The sequence below is a fragment of the Bison bison genome, unplaced genomic scaffold (genome assembly GCF_000754665.1).
Source record: "Bison bison bison isolate TAMUID 2011002044 unplaced genomic scaffold, Bison_UMD1.0 scf7180017864472, whole genome shotgun sequence".
Classification (NCBI taxonomy): Eukaryota; Metazoa; Chordata; class Mammalia; order Artiodactyla; family Bovidae; genus Bison; species Bison bison.
The window spans coordinates 3078604-3105453 of record NW_011495033.1 but is presented as its reverse complement, the minus strand read 5'-3'; the positions used below and the strand labels follow the sequence as shown (position 1 = coordinate 3105453).

General features: G+C 41.0%; 1 protein-coding gene and 1 non-coding gene across 3 annotated transcripts in view; both read right to left on the bottom strand.

Annotated features, from left to right (window-relative positions):
• Positions 1 to 26850, bottom strand: part of SSH2 (slingshot protein phosphatase 2) — a 103524-nt gene that overhangs the window by 53747 nt on the left and 22927 nt on the right. For both annotated transcript variants that reach the window (XM_010861374.1, XM_010861376.1), the window contains exons 2-3: positions 7339 to 7442; positions 1289 to 1353 (exon numbers count right to left, since the gene is read on the bottom strand). In XM_010861374.1, coding sequence (XP_010859676.1) covers positions 1289 to 1353; positions 7339 to 7442 — 169 coding nt within the window. The remainder of the gene's footprint in view (positions 1 to 1288; positions 1354 to 7338; positions 7443 to 26850) is intronic.
• TRNAG-UCC lies at positions 22522 to 22594 on the bottom strand. Its single transcript has one exon. It is a non-coding gene; the product is annotated as a tRNA-Gly (tRNA).

Here is a 26850-nt window from a genome sequence, read left to right as displayed (position 1 = left end):
GTTAGGAAAGTTCTTAATTTCCTAGTCTATTTTTTTTTTTAATTAAATGGGTTTTTGATAATCTGTAAGAGTACTATAAAACCACTGTCTTCATTTTATCAGCTACAGTCTTCCTAAGTACTAAATTTAATGCTTAAGACTGTATTTACAATGCAGAGCTTTCCTGGAGGAAAAATTAGTTTAGTCCTATTTTCAATGCTAAAGCAAAATGTGGGATTTAGTGCCTCTATTTGTTGTTGAATTATTAAAAAAATAAAAGCAGTACTTTCAGTTGACTAGCAAACTTTTAACCTTATGCACAATCCCCAGGATGAGAGTTTCAGCATTTCAAATTTAACTCAAAACAAAGAGCTTTGCTTTGAGTCTACAAATACTTCTTTCAGTTAGAAAAGTGCTAATTTGTCCAAAGTCACACAATGTATTCACTCATTTTCTTGAAGATGACTCACTCAATAATCTGAAACATAATGACTATGTGTTTGCAACAATTCAAAACAACTGCTATAAAATGGCTTATCACTTGAACTCTGAATTCATTCAAAGGCTTCAGTTACATTTTTTGAATTTATACTTTATAAATGTAAAGCAGCTGAAGCTGCATATTTTAGCAGCAAAGAAAAAAAATTAATTGCCAATTCAGCCTTCCTAACTGCTCCCTTATGCTTTCCCAAGTCTCTTGTGGTTGAAATTATTTTAACATTTAGAGGTGCAATCCCAACTCTGGAATTTTATTAATGAGAAGAAGATAAAGTGAGTGATCGATCTCAGCTTTAGCTCTACCAAAACTCACAATTTTTGGAAACGATCCACAAATTTCTATTTTTAATACATGCAAGTGACTGTTATGGATTTTAGATGGGTTGTTCTCAAAGTGTGATTCCTGGACCAGCAGCATCAGCAATACTTGAAAACTTGCTAAAAACGTAAATATTACTGCCTCCCTCTCCCCAAATCAAACTCTTCAGGTGGAGTCCAGCAAACGGCAGTTTAACAAGCTCTGCAGGTGATTCTGATGTACTCTGAAGTTTGAGCATCACTGCTTCAGAATGTGTGAGTTATGGTCAGTAACTCACAAACTCGTGCTCAGCAAGTCTTGGATCATCAAATTATTTCACATCATTTCAGATTAGCTCACATCCCCGATTACATTCTAAGCTCTTTGCTGATGTCATTCTTCTTTTCTAGTCCACATAGTTCCCAGCACTGTGCTGGGACATAAAAACGACTGTTTAATGTTTGCTATCTTAGCCTTTTGAAGAAGAAAGTTATAATAATACCACTAACTTACCAGCCTGATGTTGTCTTCTGGGCGAAGTAGTATGAACATTGCTTGGAGATGCTGTTGGAGATCACCTGGTGAAATTTACAAAACAAAGGATAATTATTCTCCATTGTAAGGTTGAGAGAAAGGATTCCTTCTACCCTAATAACTTGTGTAAAAGAAAGTTCTGGTTCACTGAGGGGCTCTAATTAGACAGAGAAACTGAGCGTCTTTATATGAATGGTGGACTGCATCTCCATACATTCACTTTTCAGTTTATACTACACTAAAACGCGCTTTGTGTTGGTCCGAGCTGCACTTGAGACCAATCACAGTTTGTACTGTGACTGATGCTGATGAGAGTGATGGGCAGAGAAAGCACTAGCTGCGTTTTCAGGGCCACAGAAGGTGGAACTGAGGGAATCTTGAAACCGAGGTGTATGGTATGTAGTGTTAGAATCATCCCTAACTTAAAAAAAGCTAACCATTTTGCCATTCCTATTTTTGTAACTGTAATATTCAGCTGCAAAAATCATAATTAAAAAATTTTTTAGATTCCCCCCGGAATAATGTCAACAGTTAAAAATGATTTCCACATTAGTAGCTGATATTAAAGAGACAGTATTCATTAAATAGGCTTCCCAGATGGTGCAAAGGTAAAGAATCGCCTGCCAATGCAGGAGATGCAGGTTCGGTCCTTAGGTTGGGAAGATCCCCTGGAAGAGAAAGTGACAACTCACTCCAGTATTCTTGCCTGAAAAGTTCTATGGGCAGAGGAGCCTGGAGGGCTACAGTCCGTAAGAGGTGGACATGACTGAGCAACTGAGCACACACTTATTAAATACATCAAATCTTGGGAATTCCCTGGTGGTCCAGTGGTTAGACTCTGTGTGTTCATTGCTGAGGGCGTGGGTTCAATACTTGGTCAGGAACTAAGATCTTGCAAGCCACATGGCATGGCCAAAAAAAAAAAAAACAAAACACAAAAATGCATGTGTGTGTATATAAATACAGCAAATCTCAAGGGATATAAATTCTAGTGAACATATCATTAGGTGCTTTAAAATGGCCAATCGTTATTTCAATCTTCACTAGTTTTTATACGTTCTATAAAACTAAGTTGAAATTTCTTTGTATCAAACTAGTATAGATTTCCTCATATTCCCTACTATACTAGCAAATCTGAAGCTTCGGCTGTGTGTCAGTCACTCAGTCGTGTCCGACTCTTTGCAACCCCATGAACTGCAGCCTGTTGCAGGCTCCTCCATCCATGGAATTCTCCAGGCAAGAATACTGGAGTGGGTAGCCATTCCCTTCTCCAGGCGATCTTCCCGACCCAGGGATCGAACTCGGGTCTCCTGCATTACAGACAGATTCTTTATTGTCTGAACCACCAGGGAAGCTTTGGCCAGTAAGAGATAATTAGATAATATGCTGTCATAAATGAAGACAATGAGAGAACAAAAAAACTTCATTCCTGCCCAACCCTTTTTTGAGAGTCTAAAGTGACTAACGCAGCTGCATGATCACAGATGCCAGTGTAACCTGTTCTCACACTGGTCTTGGAATCTCCATACATACTTTTCCTCTAGGTAACTTCATAGCTGTTAATTATGAGATGAAATACTGATATGTGCAAGAAGTGGAGAGAGATAGGAAGAAAAAAAAGTAGGCTGGCAAACAGTTGTCTGTCCTGTGGTACTTGCGGGATGGGATCTTAGGTTCCCTGACTAGGGATGGAACCCAGACCTTCAGCAGTGAAAACGCAGAATCCTTACCGCTAGACCACCAGGGAATTCCCCTATTTTGTTCTCTTAAAGAATAGGTTTTTTGCCTTTCCCCTCCATTTTACTGTTGGCTTCTTTACTTCTTCTATAGAAGAACCTTTCAACTTTCAAAATTAAAAAGAGTCATTGTGTTTGCCCAGGTTCATTCTGTTATACTTCAAACCCAGAGACACAATATAAGTCTCATGTGCAAGAGCCAGTGTGGGTTCATAGCAGAAATCCAAGAGAAATGGAAACATGTGTCCACACAAATACGCTATTAGTCCTCAAATGGAAAACACTCAAATGTCTATCAACTGATAGATGGATAAATGTGGTATATATCCATATACTATGATACTATTCTATCATAAAAAGATACATACTATCACATAGATGAGTCTTGAAAGGGGCCATGTCTCAAGTGAAAGGTGCCTGTTTCAAAAGATTGTTTATATGGTTCCCCTTATACGGAACACCCCTAATAGGCAAATCTAGAGAGACAGGATGCAGATTAGTGGTTGTTCAGGGATAGGAGAGAGCGTGGGGGGACATAGGGAGGGACTGCTAATGGGTACTGGGTTGCTTTTTGGGGGGACGAGAATGTTCTAAAATTAGATTGTGGTGATGGCTGTGTAACTCTGTGAATACACTGAAAAAAAATCCCTGAATGTACACTTTAAATGGGTAAATTGGGTGAATAATATAGTATTTATGTCTCAAAAAAGCTGTTAAAAAAAGAAAAGAATGAGAGTGGGGAGACAAAGTGTTAGGTATAAACAGTGAAGAATGCCTACAATTACTAGCTACAATCGAGGTAAGCAGCTCAGGCTTTTTAAAAACTAAGTTTTCCTTTTGTTCTATGAAGACAAATAACCTGAGGAAAGAATTTTCAGGATGGAGAACTTCCAGAAGAGAAAAACGTTTCTGGGCAAATGATCAGTTACTAAGTCATGTCTGACTCTTGCAACCCCAGGGACTACTGTAGCCTGCCAGGCTCCTCTGTCCATGGGGTTTCCTAGGCAAGAATACTGGAGTGAGTTCTCATTTCCTCCTCCAAGGGATCTTCCCGACCCACAGATCGAACCTGCGTCTTCTGCCTCTCCTGAAATGGCAGGTGGGTCCTTTACCACTTGAGCCACCTGGGAAGCCCTTCTGGGCAAAGAGTAGCGGTAAATCCCCACTCCAACTACTACTGGCCCAAAGATCTAGCTGGCTTCTCAGAAGGTTCAACAAAGTTAAGGAGCCCTACCCCTACAAAGGGGCTTCTTCTGCAAGTGGGGCATGTAGAAGCTCAGGTTTGTCAGTGGTGAAAAGCACTGCCATGAACAAAGTGGGTGCTTCCTACTAGGAAACCGTCCTTCACAGAGACTAACAGAGGCAACACACTTGAACCATTAATATCCCTTTTCTACATTTTGTTTTCATATATTTCACTGCTGGTAGTGACGTTTTAGACTTGTTTGATTTTATAGACTTTTGGCTGTTTCTCTTTAAAATGTTAGCAGACACTCATTTATGATATTGCCTTTTGATTATAAAAAAGTACTTGGACATTTTTAATGAAGACCAGATAAAATTCTAACTGGTTCGAGAAACATGCAGAAGTACCATGAGACAGAGGAAGCCCTTGATCTGCTCTCAGTTCTGCAATCATCTTTTCAGTTACTGTGGACTTGGCCAAGGGAACTCCCAGCTCATGCGAAGGTCTGGCTCTATGAGCTGCATTTATACTCACACTGCCTCATCTGTTCTGGTCTGAATCACAAGTAAAGTCCATTCAGTTTGTGTTAAATCTGCTTTTCTTTTTGGTATAGAGAAAGCTCAGTGGACAAGGTCAAGTAGAAACCTGGGTGGCAGCTGAGTGTGGAAGTCTGACCAAAGAAAAAGACCAACCAGGGCCAGGAGCTTTAAAAGCCCCTGACCCCACTTACCATTACATGCCACAGAGCAATTTAACTAACATCTTAGTCAGACAAGCTGGATTTAAGCCAATATTTCATCTTCTTTTTACTGTAAGTGATAAATATCCACAGCAAACAGGAACACAAAGCTCAACTGGGTCTACTTCCTCTGTGCATTCAAGTTTTGGGGGAGTTTTTTTGCGTGCCTCTTTTAAAAATTTTCCATGGCTGGGGTTATGGTAGGAGGATAATACTGTCCAATGAGCTGGATTATAATTCTGAGTTGCTACGCTTTGAACTAGATGAAGCCCCAAACAAGAAGTAGGGCAGCCACTAAAATAGCTGAGATTATCTGGATTGGAGCTAAACTCAACTACTGGCTCAATGGGACCCAGGATTTCTGGTTTTCACCTTTGACCTACACACTCAAGGTTTACAGTCTTCTTTGTTCTTTTCTTACTAATTCTAATTTCCTCCACTCCTCGAGGTAATACGTCACCCAAATGGCCTATTTTGGACAATAAGCAAACACTCTGTGTAGCACCGATTGAGGTTTCTCTGTTGTCCTGAGGACAACCAACTTTTATTTCCCCCCCCCAAAATGATACAAATTAGACTTGCTATTTAGAAGAGAGGCATAAGGCTGGTTATCTTCCTAAACTATGAATATCCTATACCTGGAGACCTCTCTCCTGAGACAAACTTTCTTCAATTCTTTCTTAACCTCATCACCACAGATGCACCTAACTCTAGAGAAGTCTAAAAAGTAAAAGTAAAGTAAAGTCACTCAGTCGTGTCCGACTCTTTGCGACCCCATGGACTGTAGCCTACCAGGCTCCTCTGTCCATGGGATTTTCCAGGCAAGAGTACTGGAGTGGGTTGCCATTTCCTTCTCCAGGGGATCTTTCCAACCCAGAGATTGAACCCGGGTCTCCAGCACTGCAGACAGACGCTTTACCATCTGAGCCACCAGGGAAGCCCCTAGAGAAGTCTAACATATGGAAATATAAATGCATCTTCTACTGTTAGTGGGTATGATATTGTGATTTATAATAAGAAATATATTTCATCTCTGTCCAGTTCGTGGCACAGAGTTTGTAATATTGTTGTAATTTCTTAAATGATGGGAGCCAGGAAGATGTCTTCTGTTATATTAATGACCTGACACTCTAGCAGAGTACCTCGGGATGGGGGCCGGTGGCCAGGGGAAACAACTATGTGATCAGAGGGTTGGAATTTCCTTACCTGGGGAGGGAAGAGGGGCTGAAAGTTGAATGGATTACCAATAGCCAATAATTTAATGATGTCAGTGTAGTGAAGCCAGCACAAAAACTCAAGAGGGCAGGTTTCAGAGTGCTGCTATATTGAGGAACACGTGAAGACTGGGGAGTGTGTACACTCAGAGGGTATAGAAGCCCACTGCCCCCTCCCAAATATCTTGCCTTACGCATCTCTTCCATCTGGCTGTTCTGAGTTATATCCTTTTATAATAAGCCAGCCATCCAGCAAGTAAAATGTCTCTCTGAGTTCTATGAGCTGCTCTAGCAAATTACACAATCCCAAGGAAGGGGTCACTGGAACATTCAATCTATGACAAGTTGGACTGGTGACTGGCATCTGAAATGTGGGATAGGGAGGGGCGGCCTTATACAATAGAGCCCTTAACCTGTGGAATCTGGCACTACCTCCAGGTAGACAGTGTCAAAAATGAGTTGAATTGCCGGATACCCAGTTAGCGTCTGAGAACTCTTTGGAGGTGTGGGGAAAAAAGCCTCATATTGTTATTAGGTGAAGAATATTAGCAGGTTATTTCAAAATCAGAGCATTATACCCATACCTAAGTGAACATTTATTTGATGACTCCCTGTTTCTCTATGTCTTCTGAATTACATTTTCAGTCTTTTTAATGTGAACACAATCAAGACATAGACTCTGATATTTAAATATGTGATATAATAACTTTTGTTATCACAATAGTGACACTGAATTTACTTTAAGTTAGTAATATACCATATTAATCTTGTGACTCCCTAGACAGCAGACCAAAACAAATACTATCTTTGGTCAGTTGATACTGCATAGGATTTGAGGAAACATCTGAACATCTTTTAGCTGATTACCAAAACCTTACTCGAGAAATCACATTAATACGTCCTTAATGTCTTTTTCGTACCTTATTATTTTTCCAACAAAAATTTATTGAACATCTACTTCATGTATAAGGTATTCTGCTAAGTGCCAGAAAAATGGTCTATGAGCATGAAAGAAAAGTGATTACAGCATAGTACAATGCTTTCTTTCACTATTACAGAACTGCTGGAGAAATGACAATGGAGGTAATCAGTCTTCTAAGACAAAACAAAAGGCAAAGAAACCAAGAAAAGGAATGGCATATGTGGAGCTTTACCTGCATGCTTGTTGCGTCTGTGGCTGACTCTTGGTGTGGATGAGCCATTTCCCCGGGGTAGAAAAAGGGCAGCACCTTTGACAGTTAGAAAGCTCTCGCTGATGCTGCAAGGAAAAAAGTACAAATAAATAAGTAAATAAGTACTTTAAGGAAGAAAAACTGAAGAGTAAGATAAAGACTGACTTTGGGATTATTTTCTCTTTCCTCTTCTAAAGTTCTAACCTCATGGGACGAAGTAAAAATAAAATCAAGAGACTCTGATAAACAACAAGGTACTACTGTATGGCCCAGGGAACTATATTCAATATCCTGTAACAAACTGCAATGGAAAAGAACATGTATACATATGTATGAATCACTTTGTTGTACACCAGAAACTAATATGACATTGTAGATCAACTCTGCTTCAATTTAAAAAAAGGAAAAAAGAGAAACTCTGGTTACTCAGTCTTGTCTACTACAGACAATTCTTCTGGAACAAAATTCACACTATTCTGCGTACATTACATAGTAGCAGTTAAGTGGGTAGGTTCTAGAAACAAGGGTAAAGGGTCTGGAACCAGACTGCCTGGGTTTGAATCCTAACTCTGCTACTTCTTACCTGAGTGAGTTTAGGGGGCCTAAGTTTCTCTATCTATAAAAGAGAGATTCATAAACGAATTGAGCTTCTTGTGAGAAGTCAGTAAGAATAAGAAGCTTCTTGGACTGGCGCCCTTAATAGATATTAGTTTAACAACTCATAGATCTATGGTTATCAATAATGGTGTTTCAACAGTGTTTTAATCAGATGTGAAATGTGTTATAATACTTAGCTACTAACAATAGATATAAGTTTGCAAAAAAAGATTTATATTTAAAATACACACATATAGCAGTAAAGTGTTACTCAGAATTTTACTTTCATAAACTTGCATTTCCATGGCGTTAAAAAGGCACAGTGCACAGGAAGTATGTTCACCTCACAGAGTGTGCCTTGGGTAGTGATATGATCCTTCACGTGAATGATAGCTCAACAGAGACAGAGAATTACCGCTTAGAGGCTATTCAAAGCACAATTACTAGTGGATATCCATAAAAAAACCAAAATTGTATCCGCATTATTTCATATCAACAATGTTATCTACAGAATTCAAAAAGGATAGAACTTATAAACCATTAATGGTAAAGTTTAGAAACACATAATGAAGGATTCCAAGACTGTCTTTGAGTACTCCAGTCAGGGTTAGTTAATGTATTGTAAATTACACTGCTCTGCCTGTTCGACATTTCTGCTTGGAAATCTAATTGGCATTTCAAATTTATACTGCCAAAACTAATCTCTTGAATTCCCTGCCCACATCCACCCAAGTTGTTTAGGACAAACATATAACAGTTATTCTTGGCTTCTCCGTGTCTGACAATATATATCTAACCCATCAGCAAGACCTATGAGACTTGAATTTGTCCATATATCTCCATCACCACCCTGACAATGGTCCAGGGCACCACTGTTTTTCACTTAGACTGCTGTTTGAAATGTTGTCTTTTAAGGGTTTTATTACAGAAAATTTCAAATCGATTCAAAAGTACAGGTAATAATATACGAGCCCCTGCGTTCTCACACACCCCAGCTCCCATGCGTGGCCCGTCTTGTTTCTTCTATACCTCTGCCTCTTCGTCCTGACCCTGAAGTGAAACTAACCCCAGACATTATATCAGCAAAAAGCCTCTAAACTGGTCTGTCTGCAACTATTTCTGTACCACCACGATCCACTTACCAAAGAGCAACCAGAGTGCTTTAAAAATAAAATATATAGATATATATCATATAATATCACCTCCCTGCTTAAAACCCTCCAACAGCTTCCCTTTGTATGTATAAATAAAACCCAAAGTCCTTAGCTGGGACTTCTAGGCCCTGTGACAGCTGATAAGGAGTTACTTCCCTGGTCTTATACCATCGCCCTTTTTCTTTACTATGATCTGGATGCACTAGTTTTCCTTCTGTTTTGTACTTCAGGCCCTTCTGGGGGCCTTTGTGCTTTTTGTTTTCTACTTGGGACGCTATTCTCCTGGCCTGTCACCCTCTACGTCACAGCTCCATATCATCACCTCCCCCCATTCCAGCATACTCTATCCTGTTGTTCTCTTTTGTTTTCTTTCAGGATATTTATCATAAACTAAAATTACATGTATTCATTTATACATTTGATTGTGGTCAGCTCCCTATAATAGAATATAAACTCTATGAAGAGCAAGACTTTTATTTTGCTCAGCACTGTATCTTCAACACTGGAAACAGTGCCAAGCACGTATCAGGTACTCGATAGATATCTGATGAATAAATGAATTCATCCAGGGTTCTCCCCCTCCTCCCCACCCACACATAGTTTTTTCTGACCCATCACTGCAACAGGAATTGTAATTTAGGACAATAAAATAGAAATTCTGTAATCTCACAGGTTAAGAAAATTATAGAATTAAAAATATGTGGCGTATTACTGGACTGTAAAATACAAATGTTTGACAAGAAACTAATTGGCACATGAAATTAAATCATCTTTATAATGTCAGTTCTTGACTTCATTTTATCTTTGAATCATGTGGTGTGAAGCTGATAAACCTCTGAGGTAACTTGCCAAACAGATTCAAATTTGTCTTCTAAAAACAAAGACTCTACAGACGCCACTTTAAAATTCTGCATGCTGGCTGGGAGGGGCTGCCTTTGTTTTGTTTTCATCTTTAAATAAAGCGTTGCGCTCTTGTGGTCTGTTGCACAAGTTTTGTCTCTTGTTACATTCGTGGTGTGCACATGTCACCCTGCTGCGGGTCACTCTGTTTCACTCACATTACGGGAACAACCTAAAACACAATGTCTAAGTGACAGGATGAGTGGGGTACACCACAGACAGGAAATGACATTCACACTTCTGCCAACACAGCAACTGTCTGCTTTACAAATGAAAATATTTTATAAAAATAAAGGTAACCAGTCTACCTATCAGCAGGCAAGTCACAGCTGGGGGCATTTTGGTTTCCAGTACACAAAGTGGTCTCTACATCTGACACTAAAGAAGTATACTTGTTGATAGCTTATTTCAGTCATTCCTTTTGTGAGACAAAGGTACTTTCTCTTTGACAAACACACCAACTTCCTGGTTTTTAGAGCTCTGGAATACTGCTCTTAGATACATTTGTTGCATATGCTTTAAAATATATCTAAGTGCTTTTTTCAAAATGTATGCAGTGCTTTCACAAGTGGGGAGCTGGGGTGGAGGACCGGAGTCAGTGCTTAACTCAAAGCTACCTGGAAAATTCCTGATTATAAAAGAAAAACCAGGAGTCAAAGTCACGATTGGTATAAGGGAAAAGATGCCATTCTATTTGAGTCTTTTATACAAATCTCAATAAACTTTTCTGATACAACAAAACGCACAGCAGACCCAGCTGGGCTGGGAGCTGCCCTAGTAGGGGCAACGTAGGCCCCCAGAGAGTCATGGCAGATGCACTCTGGACGGTATGATCAACTGTCTTTATTCTGTGGTCTCAAATTTTGACTCCCCAGTGATCACAAAAGTGGCATAAAGGGGACAAAAGTGTTGGTCACAAGGGACCAGGAATGAAAGTGTGGCTAATTACAAAAAACCCTTCTCATCACTGAGAAAAAGTCAAAGTTCTATAAATGCTATCAAAGATGGGATGGCAGCATGGTGGCACAGAAGTGAAAAAAAAAATTCGAAACCACCAGAGCTTAGGAGGATCGATTTCAACTTGAAAATTAAATGCCTTATTTGCATATGAAGAAACTAATATGTAAATTTAATCACATGTACTTCAGTGTACGGTAAAGGCTGAGTATATCTTGCTAGGATAACAAGAGACTCATTTATGTAAATATTCATCTTTCTGAAGCAGCTGGCTGAAGATTCAATCAGCAGAGTTGGTTTCTAAAATTGAGAAGAGTAGGTGAAAACTTTTTTACGTTTTCTGAACTGACCAGTTCTCTAGAGTCTGGCCTAGGAAGAGGATTCCTCCAGGAAATTCTCTGGAGCCATCTACATATGATTACAGATGTCCAAGTTAAACACAAACCCCAGAGGACTTAACTCCTATATTAAGGAAAATACAAGATAAAGAACACGCTCTGAATCCAAAGATGGAGAGTAACTAGCTGCTTGATGAGAGAATGACAAGGATCATCTTTCTAACACAGTGACAGTGAAGTTCTCCAGTCTTTATCAGGGATACAACTGAAGAACATCTACTCGTGTCCTGCCTAAGATCACCTGCTCATCAAATGGAAAATCATCCCTTGTTTGACAGATGAACTGAGCTACTAATAGCTAACTTGAGTAGATGCCAACTGTATGCGAGGCACTGAGCTAAGCACTTCACAATATTTCATTTAACCTTCACAACAAGGTTACTTGGGTACTATTTTTTACCCTCAATTTACACATAAGAGACTGAGGGGCTCAGAAATGGTAAACTATCTGCCCAAGATCATACAGCTGGCTAGCAATCCTCTGAGCCAGGATTCAAACCAAGGTTTGATTTGAAAATTCATGCTCTGAATCAGTCTTTACTATGCTGTTCTAGTTTTATGATATAGTTTATAGAAGATGAAACGCGATGTCTTCCCTACAGAGCTTTTCAACAGAACAGATTTTAAAAGCAGATACAGAAGTGAAAGCAAAGGACAGAAATTCATTCAGATCTCAGCTCTGTGCATTCCCTTTTTGTTCCCTGACCAAGGCCATGAACAGAAAGACTTTACTGAGGGGAATGAAGAACATCTGGCTGAGAGATGAATCCAGATGGGCTGCATAGTAGAGAAAAGAACTGGGCATGATGGTAGCATTTTTAGTCTCAAAAACAGAGGAACGAATCCTCTGCTTTAAATAATTCGGGGAAGCACTCTGTGCCAATCCCTCCCAATCAAAAGCACTTTCCAAAGCATGAAATTTGTGAACTGGCAGTTTCTACTCCGGCAAAGTGTAGAGAAGGGAAGAAAACACTTAACTGTTTTGAGATTAGAATAAATTTTTGAAGAATGTGGTGGTCAACCATGACCAGCAGGAAGGCTGGTCAAAATAAAGCAAAATAAAGCAACACACCTGCAAACTGCTACATGTGAGTCTGACAGACATTATTCTTTTTTACATGTAATACACAAGATGAAATGAATAATTTACTATGGGAAATCAAGTTTCATACAGTGGGTGTAATGCTTTCACTTTAACATTAAAATGAAGAAAGTGGATTTTCATGTTTATAATGTTTCTAATGCCAAGTTCTTGAGTTTGCTTGGCATTTCTGCCTGAAGCCAAAACTCATAGGTAAATTATTGTGTAATACTGAAAGCACAAAATATAACTGCACAGGTAAGCTGTTGGCATTTATGTGAAATTCAAATACACATAATTTTCCTGAACTGTTTCATATTTTTATCTTGAAGAATACTCATTTATGAGAAAACTATCAAATACATTTCGTTCTCATAACACTCTCCCTTTCCTGATTAACTTTTCTCTGCTTATTTAGGTGTTTGATTTTCAGATTCAAGGTACTAGGGCAGCCATGTCAATCCCATTAGGTGGAAAAGAATTCATGTCCCCAGTCAATGTGACCACATCACAGAGAAGGTAACTTCATAATAAAAGTTTCAAATATCAGACCAGAGGCCAAACGACTACAGAGCTATGAATACTAGCACCTACTGAAAAAGTCTGGCTAAATTCAAAAAACAGGAAGGGAAAGTCATTGTTGCTTGATGGATGAAACATGGCTACAAAAGTCAATAGTAAACTTCCAGGTAATGAGAAAAGTTTGATTCTGTAATCCTAAAGAAACTGAAATTACAATGAGAGAAAATCCAAACCCAAACATTGTATGCACTATTTTCTGTAATTAAACGATCCCCAACCCAATCCCCAACATACAGGTGGTAAGTTCCAGTGACAATGTTGGAATGGCAATGGATACCTGGAACTTTCTCCCCACCCGGCGCATATAAACTCCCAGACACATGCCTGTGAATGCAGCAGCAGGATTTTTTTCTCCATCAGCAGATAAGCAGAGGCTGGGGTACATTAGCAAACCAATCACTGGCAAAGGGGAGAAAAGCTTATGGCTCCAGTTCTTATTCACTAACTACAACCACCAGGCTATTTTAGTCCTAGCTAGTCTTCCATTAAAACTCTGTTGCACAATGCCCAGCACAAGTACCTTCAGATGCAGCTATTTACCCATCTTTCCTACTTTTCTACAACCTACGAAGAAGGAAAAAAGGTCTATTTGTTCAAGGCTGAGGAACAAATTCCATTAGGACTAATCTTCCTGGTCCTTTTCCTACAGATCATAAATTAGAGGGACACCCCCCCCCCCCACCGCTACCGGATATTCCTTTATCATTTTGAATGTTCATTTACTGATAAGATCTTGTAACTATTTCATTCTTGCCTCAAACATGTGCATCTCAGAAACGTCCAGACAGAAACACAATCTAGGATCAACAATTTTACCACCGGCCATACAATTCAACCTTCCCATTTCTAGAGACGGGGGTACGTCTGGGTTGCCATTTGTGGTTTCTGGCTGACAAGCAGTAATAGAGAGCTCTCCTGCCTGTCACCCTAGTCACCTCTTGGGGAATCTCCCTCAATGTACCTAGTCATGGTGACCTTCCAACTCTGGAGCTGCAAGGGGCCTTGCAGGACGCTGGCATGTGGATTAGGCCTGGCCAGCTGGAAACTGCCTCCTGAATCTCAGGCAGGCGACCCAAGTGAGTAAGGAAAGTGGGGGATGGTCACATTCACCACGGGGAGAGTGGCAAGGTAGAGACTAGTCTGTGCCTACTCTGGCTTTTCCTTGAATGTCCTTGGCTCCTGCCTGTTTCCTAGGTTTGGTCTTCTGGCCTCCCATCCATTAGGTAAGCTCTGACACCCTTCTAAGAAAAATTTTGCTGAAGATAGTTAATATTCATTTCTGAGCTTGCAACAGAGAATCTGATACATCAACTGAAGTTCAGAGAACCCAACGGCTTGCCCAAAGTCACACAGTTAGGTAGCAGTGGAGCTCAGATGAAGGTCCAAGTCATCTGAAACCCAGGGCAGCACCGTAACCCTTTATCCTAAGTTAGAGGTTACCAAACGGAGAAGGCAATGGCACCCCACTCCAGTACTCTTGCCTGGAAAATCCCATGGACGGAGGAGCCTAGTGGGCTGCAGTCCATGGGGTCGCTAAGAGTCGAACACGACTGAGCGACTTCACTTTCATTTTTCACTTTCGTGCACTGGAGAAGGAAACGGTAACCCACTCCAGTGTTCTTGCCTGGAGAATCCCAGGGATGAGGGAGCCTGGTGGCCTGCCGTCTATGGGGTCGCACAGAGTCGGACACGACTGAAGCGACTTAGCAGCAGCAGCAGAGGTTACCAAAATAGGACACATTTGATGACTTAATCATCTGAAGCAACCAGCAGCTAAAAACACATCTGGTCAGTTTATCTAACGAGAACAAAGGCAGGATTTCACTGCAAAGCCTGGTGTGATATACTGGCTCGATTTTTCATGGTATCTTGAAGACAAAAGTTTAGGTCTTAATAGGGAAATATTTAGACATACTCCCATGATTTAGATATACTCCCATGAGGCAAACACTTTCATGTAGTTTCTTTTTCCTTTAGTATGGTTGTTGGATATCAAACATTGCTTTAAAAAAATAAATAAATAAAGGAAGACCATGAAGCCTAGGCAGGAGGGCAAACAAGTCGACATGTGAAAAGCAGTGGCTGTCTGCCTAGCTCTGGGTTCCTCTGCAGTCTTCTCCCAGACCAAAGGTGTGTCTTTCTAGATGCTGTCTGCTCACATATACACTTGACCTCCTGGATTCCAGGGATCTAAAGTGTTTAGCTGTCGGTTTGGATTTTTGAAGTACTACCAAATAATGACAGGTCAGAGTTGGAGCGCCCTCAGAGAGGGTCCAGGTCATGGCTCCAGCTGGTAGTAGGTGGGCCTAATTTAGCACATTTTATAAAACCAGCACACACATAAAATCATTTTATTCTCTGGGTACGTGAAGAAGAGCAGCCACTCTCTCCAGCTCCTCCAGGCAGCCACTGCTCCTGGACTCATAGTGAGCATTCCCGCCCCCAAACACTTCTGAGTGTGAGCTAAGATTCAGAGACCAGGACTCATGACATTGCTGCCGCCTTCCAATCTCCGTCCCTTTGCAGCCACTCTAGCAAGTCTCAGCCTCATCTGCAGCAGTCATCTGCCAAAAGTCTACCCACCTCTGCTCAAAAAAATAAAAACAAACATCCCTCTCCCCACCCCCCAAGAAAAAACCCCTAGCTGCCTATGAAAGGAGTTGGTTTCAGGCACTTCTAATGACTGACAGTGTAGGGGGAGTTTTGTTTCCAAAAGCTCCTCCGAGGAGGAGGGGAGAAACCACCTCAGCTCAAAGGAACCCATTTCCGTTACAAGCTGAATTAATAAAGCTTATCAGTGCTGTGGCCCAAAACTCTAGACTTACATACTTCTCATTTAAAAAGGTAAAGCTTAAAAGCTATCCGAACCAAAAACGAAATGACCTTAACGGTTCTTTCTCAGTATGTAACATGCTGGATGTACTTACGGGTCACCCAAGAGATATCACCCACATTACCTAGCACCAAATTTTAAAATAGTTGGTGGGATTAAACAAAACAAAAGGAGATTAACTCAAACTGTTCAGCATTTGAAATATCATTTCATTTGCATGATTCAACAAATGCTTTTCCAGGTATTTAAAACACACCTGCAGAAGGAATGCAAGTTGGGCTTTTAAGCACTTGGCCAAAATGTCAACCCCTGCTTTCTGACTATTTCTCTCTCACTTTCACACAAAGCCTCTTGTGAGGCTCAGGGTACCGTCTACTCTCTGTTGCTGTCGCCTCTGACACCCTTGTCACTGTCTCTAATTCACTCCTTACCTTGCTCAATCTTCTCTCTTTTCACCCTGCTTCTTACAACAATCTTAAGAGATTCCACTGTTCATACAGATGAACACCCAACAGCTTGGTCCCCAAATCTCTCTCCTCTTGATCCTCACAGACTGTCACCTAGGCTCCATTTAAACGAATTCCCAGAATCCCTGTCAAAGGCACTGGATTTTTAACAGACTTGATTTCAGAAATCAAACTCCCAGTTACTGATTGCAACTCCCTCTCTTGTGACCTTCATGTGTTCACTCACTCTTCAACCTGGTGGAGACTCCAGGCCCTCAATTCCTCGATTTCTTTCCAAGTTATCCACCTCTTTTTGGCTTTTCTTCCTTCCGTAACCAACCTAGTCCCGTGTCTTATTTCCTAACAGGTTTCCCTACCATCTGTTCTCTTTGTTCCTGACTTCCTTTCATAATCCTACAGCTTAAAATTATAGTATTCTTTGATGAGACTTATTTATGATTATCTGTATAAGCAGCAAGCTCCTTGAGCAGGAACAATTGCTTTGTTTAATATTCTTTATTTAGTGTCTAACACAGTACCTGACACTAAGCAGATGGGCAATAAATATATACTCAATAAATGAAAGGCAGCCCCCAAAAATGCTTAAGGAGATTATGAAACTGTGCCTCTGGATGCTAGGGCACATCCATGGCCTCAGTGACAGAGGTGTCAGAGATGACAGCAACAACAGTGAGTTGACTAAGCTGGGCAGTTAACACCTACAGATCTGCACCCCTCCCCCACCCCCAATTTCTTCCCCTGCCTGCTCCAAACCCTCCCTGCTCTCCTCAAGTCCCATCGCAACTCCTGCTTTCTTCAACTCTCCAGTTAACCTAGTCTTCTACACCATGGAGGAGATTAGCTGGTGTGATTGCTCCCAATTAATTTCCCTCCTCTGCAGACTTATCTCCTTTCTCTGACCTGAGAGGATGATGCATCCAGCTGTCAAAAGTCAACCTGTTCACCAGCATCCTTGACCCCATTTCCTTGTCTCCTAGTTGTATCAATTGGTCACCCTCTTTCGAGTGACTTCTCCTTGGCCCAGAAACATGCTCAGGTCTGTTCTTTCACATCCTTAAAACAAAACCCTTACTTGATCTTCTGTTCCTAAGTTTCTCTTCCTTTATTACTGAAATTCTTTAAAAAGGAGTATATACTTTCTGTCTCCATTTTCTTCCACTGCAGTCATTTTTCCTAGCCATCTTGCTCCTCTCCCACCTCTGAAAGTCCTTCCCATCCAAGTTTGCCAGTGATTTCCTGAGTGATAGATCCAAGGGACAAAATCCTTTAGTCTTAGCTTAATATCAGTTTCTGCTTTTCATTTAGCACCTGGAGCCCTGACAGGCATTAGCAAATCACATTCTCCTTTTTAAAAGAGACTCATTCCTCTTGGCATCTGAGACACTGAATCCCAGTTTGAGATCCTCTGCCAGATATCCTACCCTACCTGACTAACCTCTCTTAAAACATACAGATCGTCAGACCGTCACAGTGCTTTGAAACTCACTGACAACTAATTATACTGAAAAATCAGAATTTCCAGCTTCTCTTGAAAGATCAGAAAATTACACTTATGTCGGCATTCACACCTACAAACAACTGGCCACGGTTGAGCGGTGGCTGCCCCTTTGGACTTCACATGATGGTGAGTGCTATGGAGCAAAACTGAGCAGAGTAAAGAGAGGGCTGCTGTGTATATCTGTGCTATAACATATGCTCGGGGAATGTCTCTCTGATAAGGTGACATTTGAGCAGAAATCTGTAGGAAGTAAGGGAGGGAGTCGTGTGGCTGTTTAGGAAAAGAATATTAAAGGCAGACGGGGCAGCAAATGCAAAGGCTCTGACGTGTACTTGGCTGGTTTGGACCATAGCAGGGAAGTTAACAGCACTCAAGTGTGGTGAGTCAATGACGTGTGGAAGAAGATGAGATCAAAGGGACAGGGAAGGGCAAGTGACACAGGTCTCAGTGTCTCCACTTCATATGGGATTCGGCTTCCAAGGCACTCCAACGGAGATATTCTTTGGCTGGTCAAATCCAATGGACGCTGTTCAGTCCTCATCTTTCTTGATCATTTGACTTTGTTGATAACCTTCTATCTCCTAATAGTCTTACTTTCTTAGTACTGCTACTATGCTTTTCGTTTGTGGGCTCCTAGTCTTTTCCAAGCTCTTACATATGTCATCTTTGATCATTTCCTTGTCATTCTTCTTTCTGCTCTGTATATACTCTTCTGATGCCTTCTCCAGCCCACCCTGTCCTATAAAGGATGACTCCTGACTAGTTATCTTACTGACAGATAATAAATTACCCTAAAACTTGGAAGCCTAATGCAACAAAAACCACTTATTACCTCACACAGTTTCTGTGGGTTAAGGCTCCAGGAGCAGGGCTTCCCTAATTTAGGTCCAGTGGTTAAGAATCTGCCTTGCAACGCAAGGGAGACTGGTTCGATCCTGGTCCGGGAAGATCCCACGGGCCTTGAAGCAACTAAATCTGTGCGCCACAACTACTGAGCCAGTGCTCTAGAGCTCACGAGCCGGAACTACTGAGCCCACAGGCTGCAACGACTGAATCCCACATTCATAGAGCCTGTACTCCACATCAAGAGAAGCCACCGCAATGAGAAGCTGGTGCACTGCAACAAAAAGAAGCCCCCACTGGCTGCAATTAGAGAAAGCCCAAGTGTAGCAACGAAGACCTAGCGCAGCCAAAAAATAAAATACATAAATCTTAAGGGAAAAAAAAAAAGAGTGCAGGAGCACACCAGCTGGGTGGCTCTGGTTCAGGGTTTCTTATGAGAAGGCAGTCAACTGAAGCCTAGTCTGGAGGTGGGAAGATCTGCTTCCAAGACTGCTCCCTTATATGGATATTGACAGGAGGCCTCAATTCTCTGCCATGCAACGGTCTGCTTGAGTGACCTTACGACATGGCAGCTGTCTTTCCCCTGTAAGTGATCCCAAGGGGAACAAGGCAGAAGTGCAGTGATTCATGACTTAACCCTGGAAGTGACACACCATAATTTCTGCAATATCCTATTAGTTACATAGATCACTCCTATTTAATGTTGGAGGGAACTATACAGGATGCAAATACTGGGAGCAAAGAATCGCTGGGAACCATCGTGGAGGTACCTCACCTCCCAAATTGGTTCTCTAGCTCAGATTTATCACCAAAGCCCTAGACCTGTACCACTGGCTGTCTAAAAAAATGTCAGTCACTCATTCAGGTCTGACTCTTTGCGACCCCAAGGACTGTAGCCCGTCAGGCCCCTCTGTCCATGGAACACTCCAGGCAAGAATACTGGAGTGGGTAGCCATTCCCTTCTCCAGGGGATCTTCCCAACCCAGGGATCAAACCCAGGTCTCCTCAATTGCAGGCAGATTCTTTACCATCTACTAAATCACTGCAGGTGGTGACTGCAGCCATGAAATTAAAAGACGCTTGCTCCTTGGAAGAAAAGTTATGACCAACCTAGATAGCATATTCAAAAGCAGAGACACTACTTTGCCAAACAAAGGTCCGTCTAGTCAAGGCTATGGTTTTTCCCGTGGTCATGTATGGATGTGAGAGTTGGACTGTGAAGAAACCTGAGTGCCAAAGAATTGATGCTTTTGAACTGTGGTGTTGAAGAAAACTCTTGAGAGTCCCCTGGACTGCGAGGAGATCCAACCAGTCCATTCCAAAGGAGATCAGCCCTGGGTGTTCTTTGGAAGGAATGATGCTAAAACTCAAACTCCAGTACTTTGGCCACCTCATGCGAAGAGTTGACTCATTGGAAAAGACTCTGATGCTGGGAGGGATTGGGGGCAGGGGGAAAAGGGGATGACAGAGGATGAGATGGCTGGATGGCATCACCGACTGGATAGACGTGAGTTTGAGTGAACTCTGGGCGTTGGTGATGGACAGGGAGTCCTGGCGTGCTGCGATTCATGGGGCTGCAAAGAGTCGGACACGACTGAGTGGCTGAACTGAACTGAACTGAAATAGCTATTATTTGTTGATGATAATGGGAACAACTTGGCCATTACTTCATAAACTTTTTTTGGTGAAAACCTAGAATCAGGTATGATGGCATGTCCATCAAAATGCTGTGTTACGGAGTTATGTGATGGAAGTAGAAGCTGGAGGAAGTAGTTTGGTGCTGGCTCTGAGTGTACTGTGAAGTAAACTTGAAGATGCTGTAATGAGCATTTATTGAGTTCCCATCCTGTGCTGGGCATGGTGCCTGGCACTTTACAATCACTATCTCGCAATAACTCCATGAATAGAAGTTATTCTTCCCATTTCACAGAAGAAAGAAAGGTTTGGAGGATAACTTCCCTAAGCTTACCAATTACACAATCAGCATGACAAAGCAGGGGTCAAATTTTGGCCTGTTTCCAAGTTATGTTGCTTTGCTTTGTGTTTTGAAACTCTACTCCATGGCTTCTTTAGCAGTCTGAGTTCTTTCTTTGCCTGTTTTGTACAATTCAGGCCCACTTCAGCCTACTTACCAGGGTACCGGCAGGGTTCCAAGAAGTAACTCAAATTATCAGAAAACCAAGGTTTTATGTTTTGGTTATAAATTAAGTAAGTTCAGTGCTACTTTACTGCAACCTTACAAGTAATTCTCAAAATTCACTGGCCAAAAAATTTAACCCAGTCTGTAAAAGAAGTCTATCATCTTGCTTGTCTAACCAGTTCTTCTATAGTTCTCTAACTTAGGCAAAGAAAATTAGATTATTTGCCAACAGACACTCTTTTTTGGGGAGGGGAACTGTGCCACATGTCACACAGGATCTTAGTTCCCCGATCAGGGATTGAATCTGCGCCCCTTGCAGTGGAAGCGTAGAGTCTTGACCACTGGACTGCCAGGGAAGACCCAGCAGGCATTCTTAAAAGTCCCTCAAAGATACTGATCAAATAAAGATACTGATCAAACTATCAAATAAAGAGAAATAGAGAAAGGCATGTCACAAGTATGCTGACTCCTCTTTTAAATCTTCTCCCTGGTTTGCTTTACTATTAAAAGTCCTTGGGCAAATCCTTTTATTATATTTGTATCTGTTTTAATGCACATTACAGAGCCTCCTGGCATGCACAATGAAATCCAGGAGGAATGCTGTTACCAGTGCTTAGGCTCTGAGACTTACAAAAGCAGTTACCTTTTACTAAATAGTAATACGAGTGGTGATGATGATGGGGTGAGAGGCGGGAGAGAATGAGAAGGAAGAGAAAAACACAGCAAAAGGCAAAGTTCAAAGGACAATTTAAGGAGCTGTTAAAGAAATGGGAAAAGAGAAAGCAAACAGCAGGTAGTCGCCTTAATCAACTCATATTTTATAACAGATCTGATGTTCCTTGTTTCCTACAGTTTTCCCTCTTACAGAATCATCACAGAATTGTACCACCAATACAGATGAAAAATGTACCCCATTTTTCCTTGCAAATTTAATTTATTAAGCTTTCTTGATAACTGATCTAATTTTAATAATTTTTCAAATACACTAGATGTACCTTTTTGGATAAACTTAGGAAGAAAGCAATGATCTACAGCACCTTCTTCCTTATTTTCCAGAGAGCATTCATGAGAAATCAGAGGGCTAGGGACCAAGAGATCACACAGTGGTATTTTGCAATACTCCAGAATGCAATATGAAGCAATGAGAATTCCAAATATTTGGATTTGGAAAAAGAGGAAAATATTTAAATCAAAATGACCCAAGAGTAAATTTAAATTTCATATGTGTTTAAATGTGCTGGAGGGAAAATGATAAATCATCACATACCTGCTCCAATATAGGAACGATTCTACACCAACTGCCTAGATGTTTTTAGGTACTGGCTGAGTTAGGTCCCAGAACTACCCCATGATGCAACTCAGGACACAGGAAACATAAGGAACAAAAGGAAATGATTTCTAACTGCCAGGAGCAATTCTCTTTTGCACAGTGACTGGAAGGAAAGGCGCAATCCTTTTATCTTCTTACATGGCAACAAACAGCTAGCAAGGCTGTATGTAAGTCTTGTGGACTTCTTCAGTCCTTAGGGGACCCTACATACCATAGAGGGCTACCCTTTAAATATCTAAGCACAGGGGACCACAGCATGTCTAACAGGAAGGTGGCTGAAGGTACTCTTTTTTTTTAAAGTTTTCTTTCTAAAAAAGTTTAATTAATTAATTTTTATTTATTTATTTGGCTGAGCTGGGTCTTACCTGTGGCATGTGGGATCTAGTTCCCTGACCAGGGATCGAACCTGGGCCCTCTGCATTGGAAGCACAGAGTCTTAGCCACTGGACCACTAGGGAAGTCTCTCAAGGTATTCTTAAAGGTGCAGATTTTTTTTTTCTCCTTTTATGGGGGCTGTGTGAATCGAGCCTGGTGGGTTACAGTCCAAAGGGTCACAAAGAGTCAGATACAACTGAGCATATGTGAATTTATATGTTTATTTATATTTACAATAAATACTGATATATGGACTAACTTGTTCTTTTATTTACTCAGTTTTTGCTTTTCTTGTATATTTCCTTTCTTCTCATCTACCGTGGTAAAGAATACATTTTCTATTTTTACATGCTTATCTTAACATTTTAATAAATATATTTAATGCAGCAAATCAGTATTTCTAGTTTGTAGATATGTTTTTTCCTACTCCAGGCTGCCATGGGGTGGGCACAGCAATGTGCCTTGAAAATCAACATACTTTAAAACAGCAGTTTTTAGATGTTAAGAAAATTAAAAAGCCTACACATATATATCTCACTTTTAAAGATAAAAGTTGGATCTTAGCCACATTCTAAAAACTACTAGGATCTAGGAAAGGAAAATAAGAGAATTAGGACTCACTGACAAAATGCTGATAAGCTGCAATGCCCTTTTGGTAACTCAAGACCAAAATCCAAGAGATGATGCTGGGATCGCGGGCAAGAAAACAGGGAAGTGACTAAATGACCAAGTATCTGAACTTCAGCTTAAGAAAAAGGACATAACCAGGCAAAAAACTATGCATGTAAAGAATGGGAAGGTAACATGGCAGGAGTGAAAATGGCTATTTGTAAGAATGGTGGCTTTGAGGTGGCAATTTCTTTTTGCAAATATCTTTTTAATGATTCTTATCCTGTGTTTTTAATTTTAAAAAAGGACCCCAAAAGGGAGGGGAGAGGGCAATACAGGAAAACACACCGTGGGAACACAGTCAAGCACACAGATGTTTTGCGTAAGCTGTGTTTTCAGACATCTACCACAGAAACGAGACTTGAAAAAGTCAAGCTGTCGTCAACAAGTTCTCTGAAGTGATGGGTGGGGCTTGAGAGAAAGTGAGCTGTGATGAAACCAACGATTAGTACCCTCAGGGCTGAGAAAGCTGCAGTTTCTTAGATAAGTTCCTCATTCATGAGCCACCTCTCTGCCCCAAAGGCTTTGCCATCAGCAATGTTTGCTAGGCAAAGGATGACCCAAGCTGCCCTTCTGTCCATTTCAAGTGATCAAGGTTCTTTGTCAGCAGCACCGCTATTTCTTTGCAGAGAGCTTCTCTCTCTGTGGTAGAAGAGAGAGGGCATAACCTACTGTATAAAAATCTGAGTGGGAAGCAAGCTGCCCTACTCCTCCCTTCTTGTTTCAATTCCAAATAAAAATGCTTATCATGTACAGAAAAATTCATGTAAAGGCCAAGATAATACACCTGTTCATTTGTTCCACCGCCTTGCTTTGGTGTATTGTTAAGCTTTGTTTCTGTTTAATGAGATGTATATTCCTAGGTCTACACTCTTGGCTTTTTTCATGTGTAAGGTAGTGAAAGTTCATGGACACTGCTTTATATAGTGCCCAGTCTTAATACTATGTATGGAGTATTTAACAAATGTGATCTGAAAATGACAAGGGAAATGATGCTGAAGACTCACGTCCACTTTGAAGTCTAATGCAGTGTGAAAGTCACTCACTATAACACCTCTGAGTAGCGCTGATGTACATGCACCAGCTGTGTGCATACGTCGTTGTGTCCGACTCTTTGCAGCCTTATGGACTGTAGCCCACCAGGCTCCTCTGCCCATGGAATTCCCCAGGCAAGAATGTACTGGAGTAGGTTGCCATTTTCTCCTCCAGGGGATCTCTCCGACCTGGGAGCTGACCCACGTCTCCTGTGTCTCTTGCATTTGCAGGTGGATTCTTTACCACCGAGTCACCTGGGAAGCCCAGCACACACGCACCACCATGTATAAATAAGACAGCCAGCAGGAGGCTGCTGGGTAACACAGGAAGCTCAGCTCCATGCTCTGTGGTGACCTAGAGGGGTGGGATCGGGGTGGGAGAGAGGAGGTTCAACAGGAAGGGTATATGTGTACCTGTAGCTGATTCACATTGTGGTACAGTAGAAACTAACGCAACACTTTAAAGCAATTATCCTCCAATTAAAAAATTAAAACAAAACCTCTTCTCTGGTGTCTGTGTGTACACAGGCTGTGTGAGTGTTCTTTGCAGCCTTCCATCACTCCTGATGCAAAGAAGGGAACTTCTATTCATAGAACTTTCAACTTGCAGAGTTCTTACAAAGTTCTAGCTGGTGTTCTTACAAAGTTCTAGCTGGTGTTCTATCTTGAACTTCCCTTTTCTGAGAAGTTGAGTGTGCTGGATGAGTTACCGTCCAGCATCTGCCTTCTGAGTGAATTCACCACAAAAGATTGTAGAAACTTCTTATTCAGGCACACTAGCCTCTTCTAAGTCTTACGTGAGCTCCCTTTACTGCTGATATGACAACGGAGCTGATAATCTGTAGGTTTATATAAACTTGTTTGGCTAAAGCCACCCAAATTGCTCATATAATCTTACTATATGGTGGAAGAATAAGAGGCAGGGTTGCAGTAAATCTGGACAGAGGTAAGTAGGTCATAGGTTGAAAAGGTCTTATATGACTTGCCAAAGAATTTGGACTTTAGCCCTGAGGATGACAGAAATCCAAAGTTTGCATTACCAGAAGATTCTTCTAACTACAGCATGGAGAATGGACTGGAAGGGGTTGAGAGTTAGAAAGAGGGAAACAGATGTTACTTAAGTGTTCCAAGCAAGAAGGAGACAGGGTAGTCGATCAGTGAGCTAACAGGAATGAAGAGAAGATGGATATCTTGGGGATATTTGTCTAGTTTATTTTTTGGTACAGATGGAAATTTTACTTAAAACCTATATTGTACGAAAGTCTAAAAAAGAAAGATTTGATATGTGCCAATTCCTTGCAATCCAAGAATATCTTTTTCTTTTGCATCTCCTGATTCTGCAGACAGATCCTTTCCTTTAACAAATCTCATTGCTTTACACTCTCACCCAGGAGGGTCAAAAAAAAAAAAAAAAAGTCTTATTTACATGGATATTAACTTTTATACCACCTGCTTCTGTCCAAACTTTTCTCAAAACAGGTTTTTCTTTTTCTTCACTATCTCAACTTTTTCTTGTTTTACTTTGTTAATCCTCAGATTTGGAGACCAAATTTGCCTTAACCTATCTGCCAGCTGACAGCCCATCATCCTGCACAAGCCAGGGAAACTTACAGGCAATTCTTCCTCATGTCACTTTGTTATCACGCATGTCTATATCATTTCCTGCCAGGCACCAAACTTCCAGCATCAAGGAAGAACAGCTGAGGAGAATGCTTTTACACAAAAGACTTCCCTCCTTCCTTATCCCCTACTCAACGGATATGACAATATACTGATGATATAGTCAGGGTCAAGTTAAACGGAAGATAATGCAACTAAGTTCTAAAACCACCATTTTCAACCGATCATAAAGAAAGCAAGGTTAACTGTCTGCACATAATATAACAAGCAGAAAATGAATCAGAAACCAGAAGCTGACTTCAATCAAGAGAAGGCAAGTGAATTTTACAGATGAATACAAATTCATCTGTATTACATTAGAACAGGACATCAGTGAAGAACTGTTAGGCCAGTAATACTAAATCTCTTTGGCTCTCAGTTAAATTAAGTTAGATTATTAAAGACAATCTATGAGAAGACATATTAAGAAGAGGTGGCAAGAATACACAGAAGAACTGTACAAAAAAGATCTTCATGACCAAGATAATCACGATGGTGTGATCACTCACCTAGAGCCAGACATCTGGGAATGTGAAGTCAGGTGGGCCTTAGAAAGCATCACTACGAACAAAGCTAGTGGAGGTGATGGAATCCCAGTTGAGCTATTTCAAATCCTGAAAGATGATGCTGTGAAAGTGCTGCACTCAATATGCCAGCAAATTTGGAAAACTCAGCAGTGGCCACAGGACTGGAAAAGGTCAGTTTTCATTCTAATCTCAAAGAAAGGCAATGCCAAAGAATGCTCAAACTACTGCACAATTGCACTCATCTCACACACTAGTAAAGTAATGCTCAAAATTCTGCAAGCCAGGCTTCAGCAGTATGTAAACCGTGAACTTCCAGATGTTTAAGATGGTTTTAGAAAAGGCAGAGGAACCAGAGATCAAATTGCCAACATCCGCTGGATCATCGAAAAAGCAAGAAAGTTCCAGAAAAACATCTATTTCTGCTTTATTGACTATGCCAAAGCCTTTGAC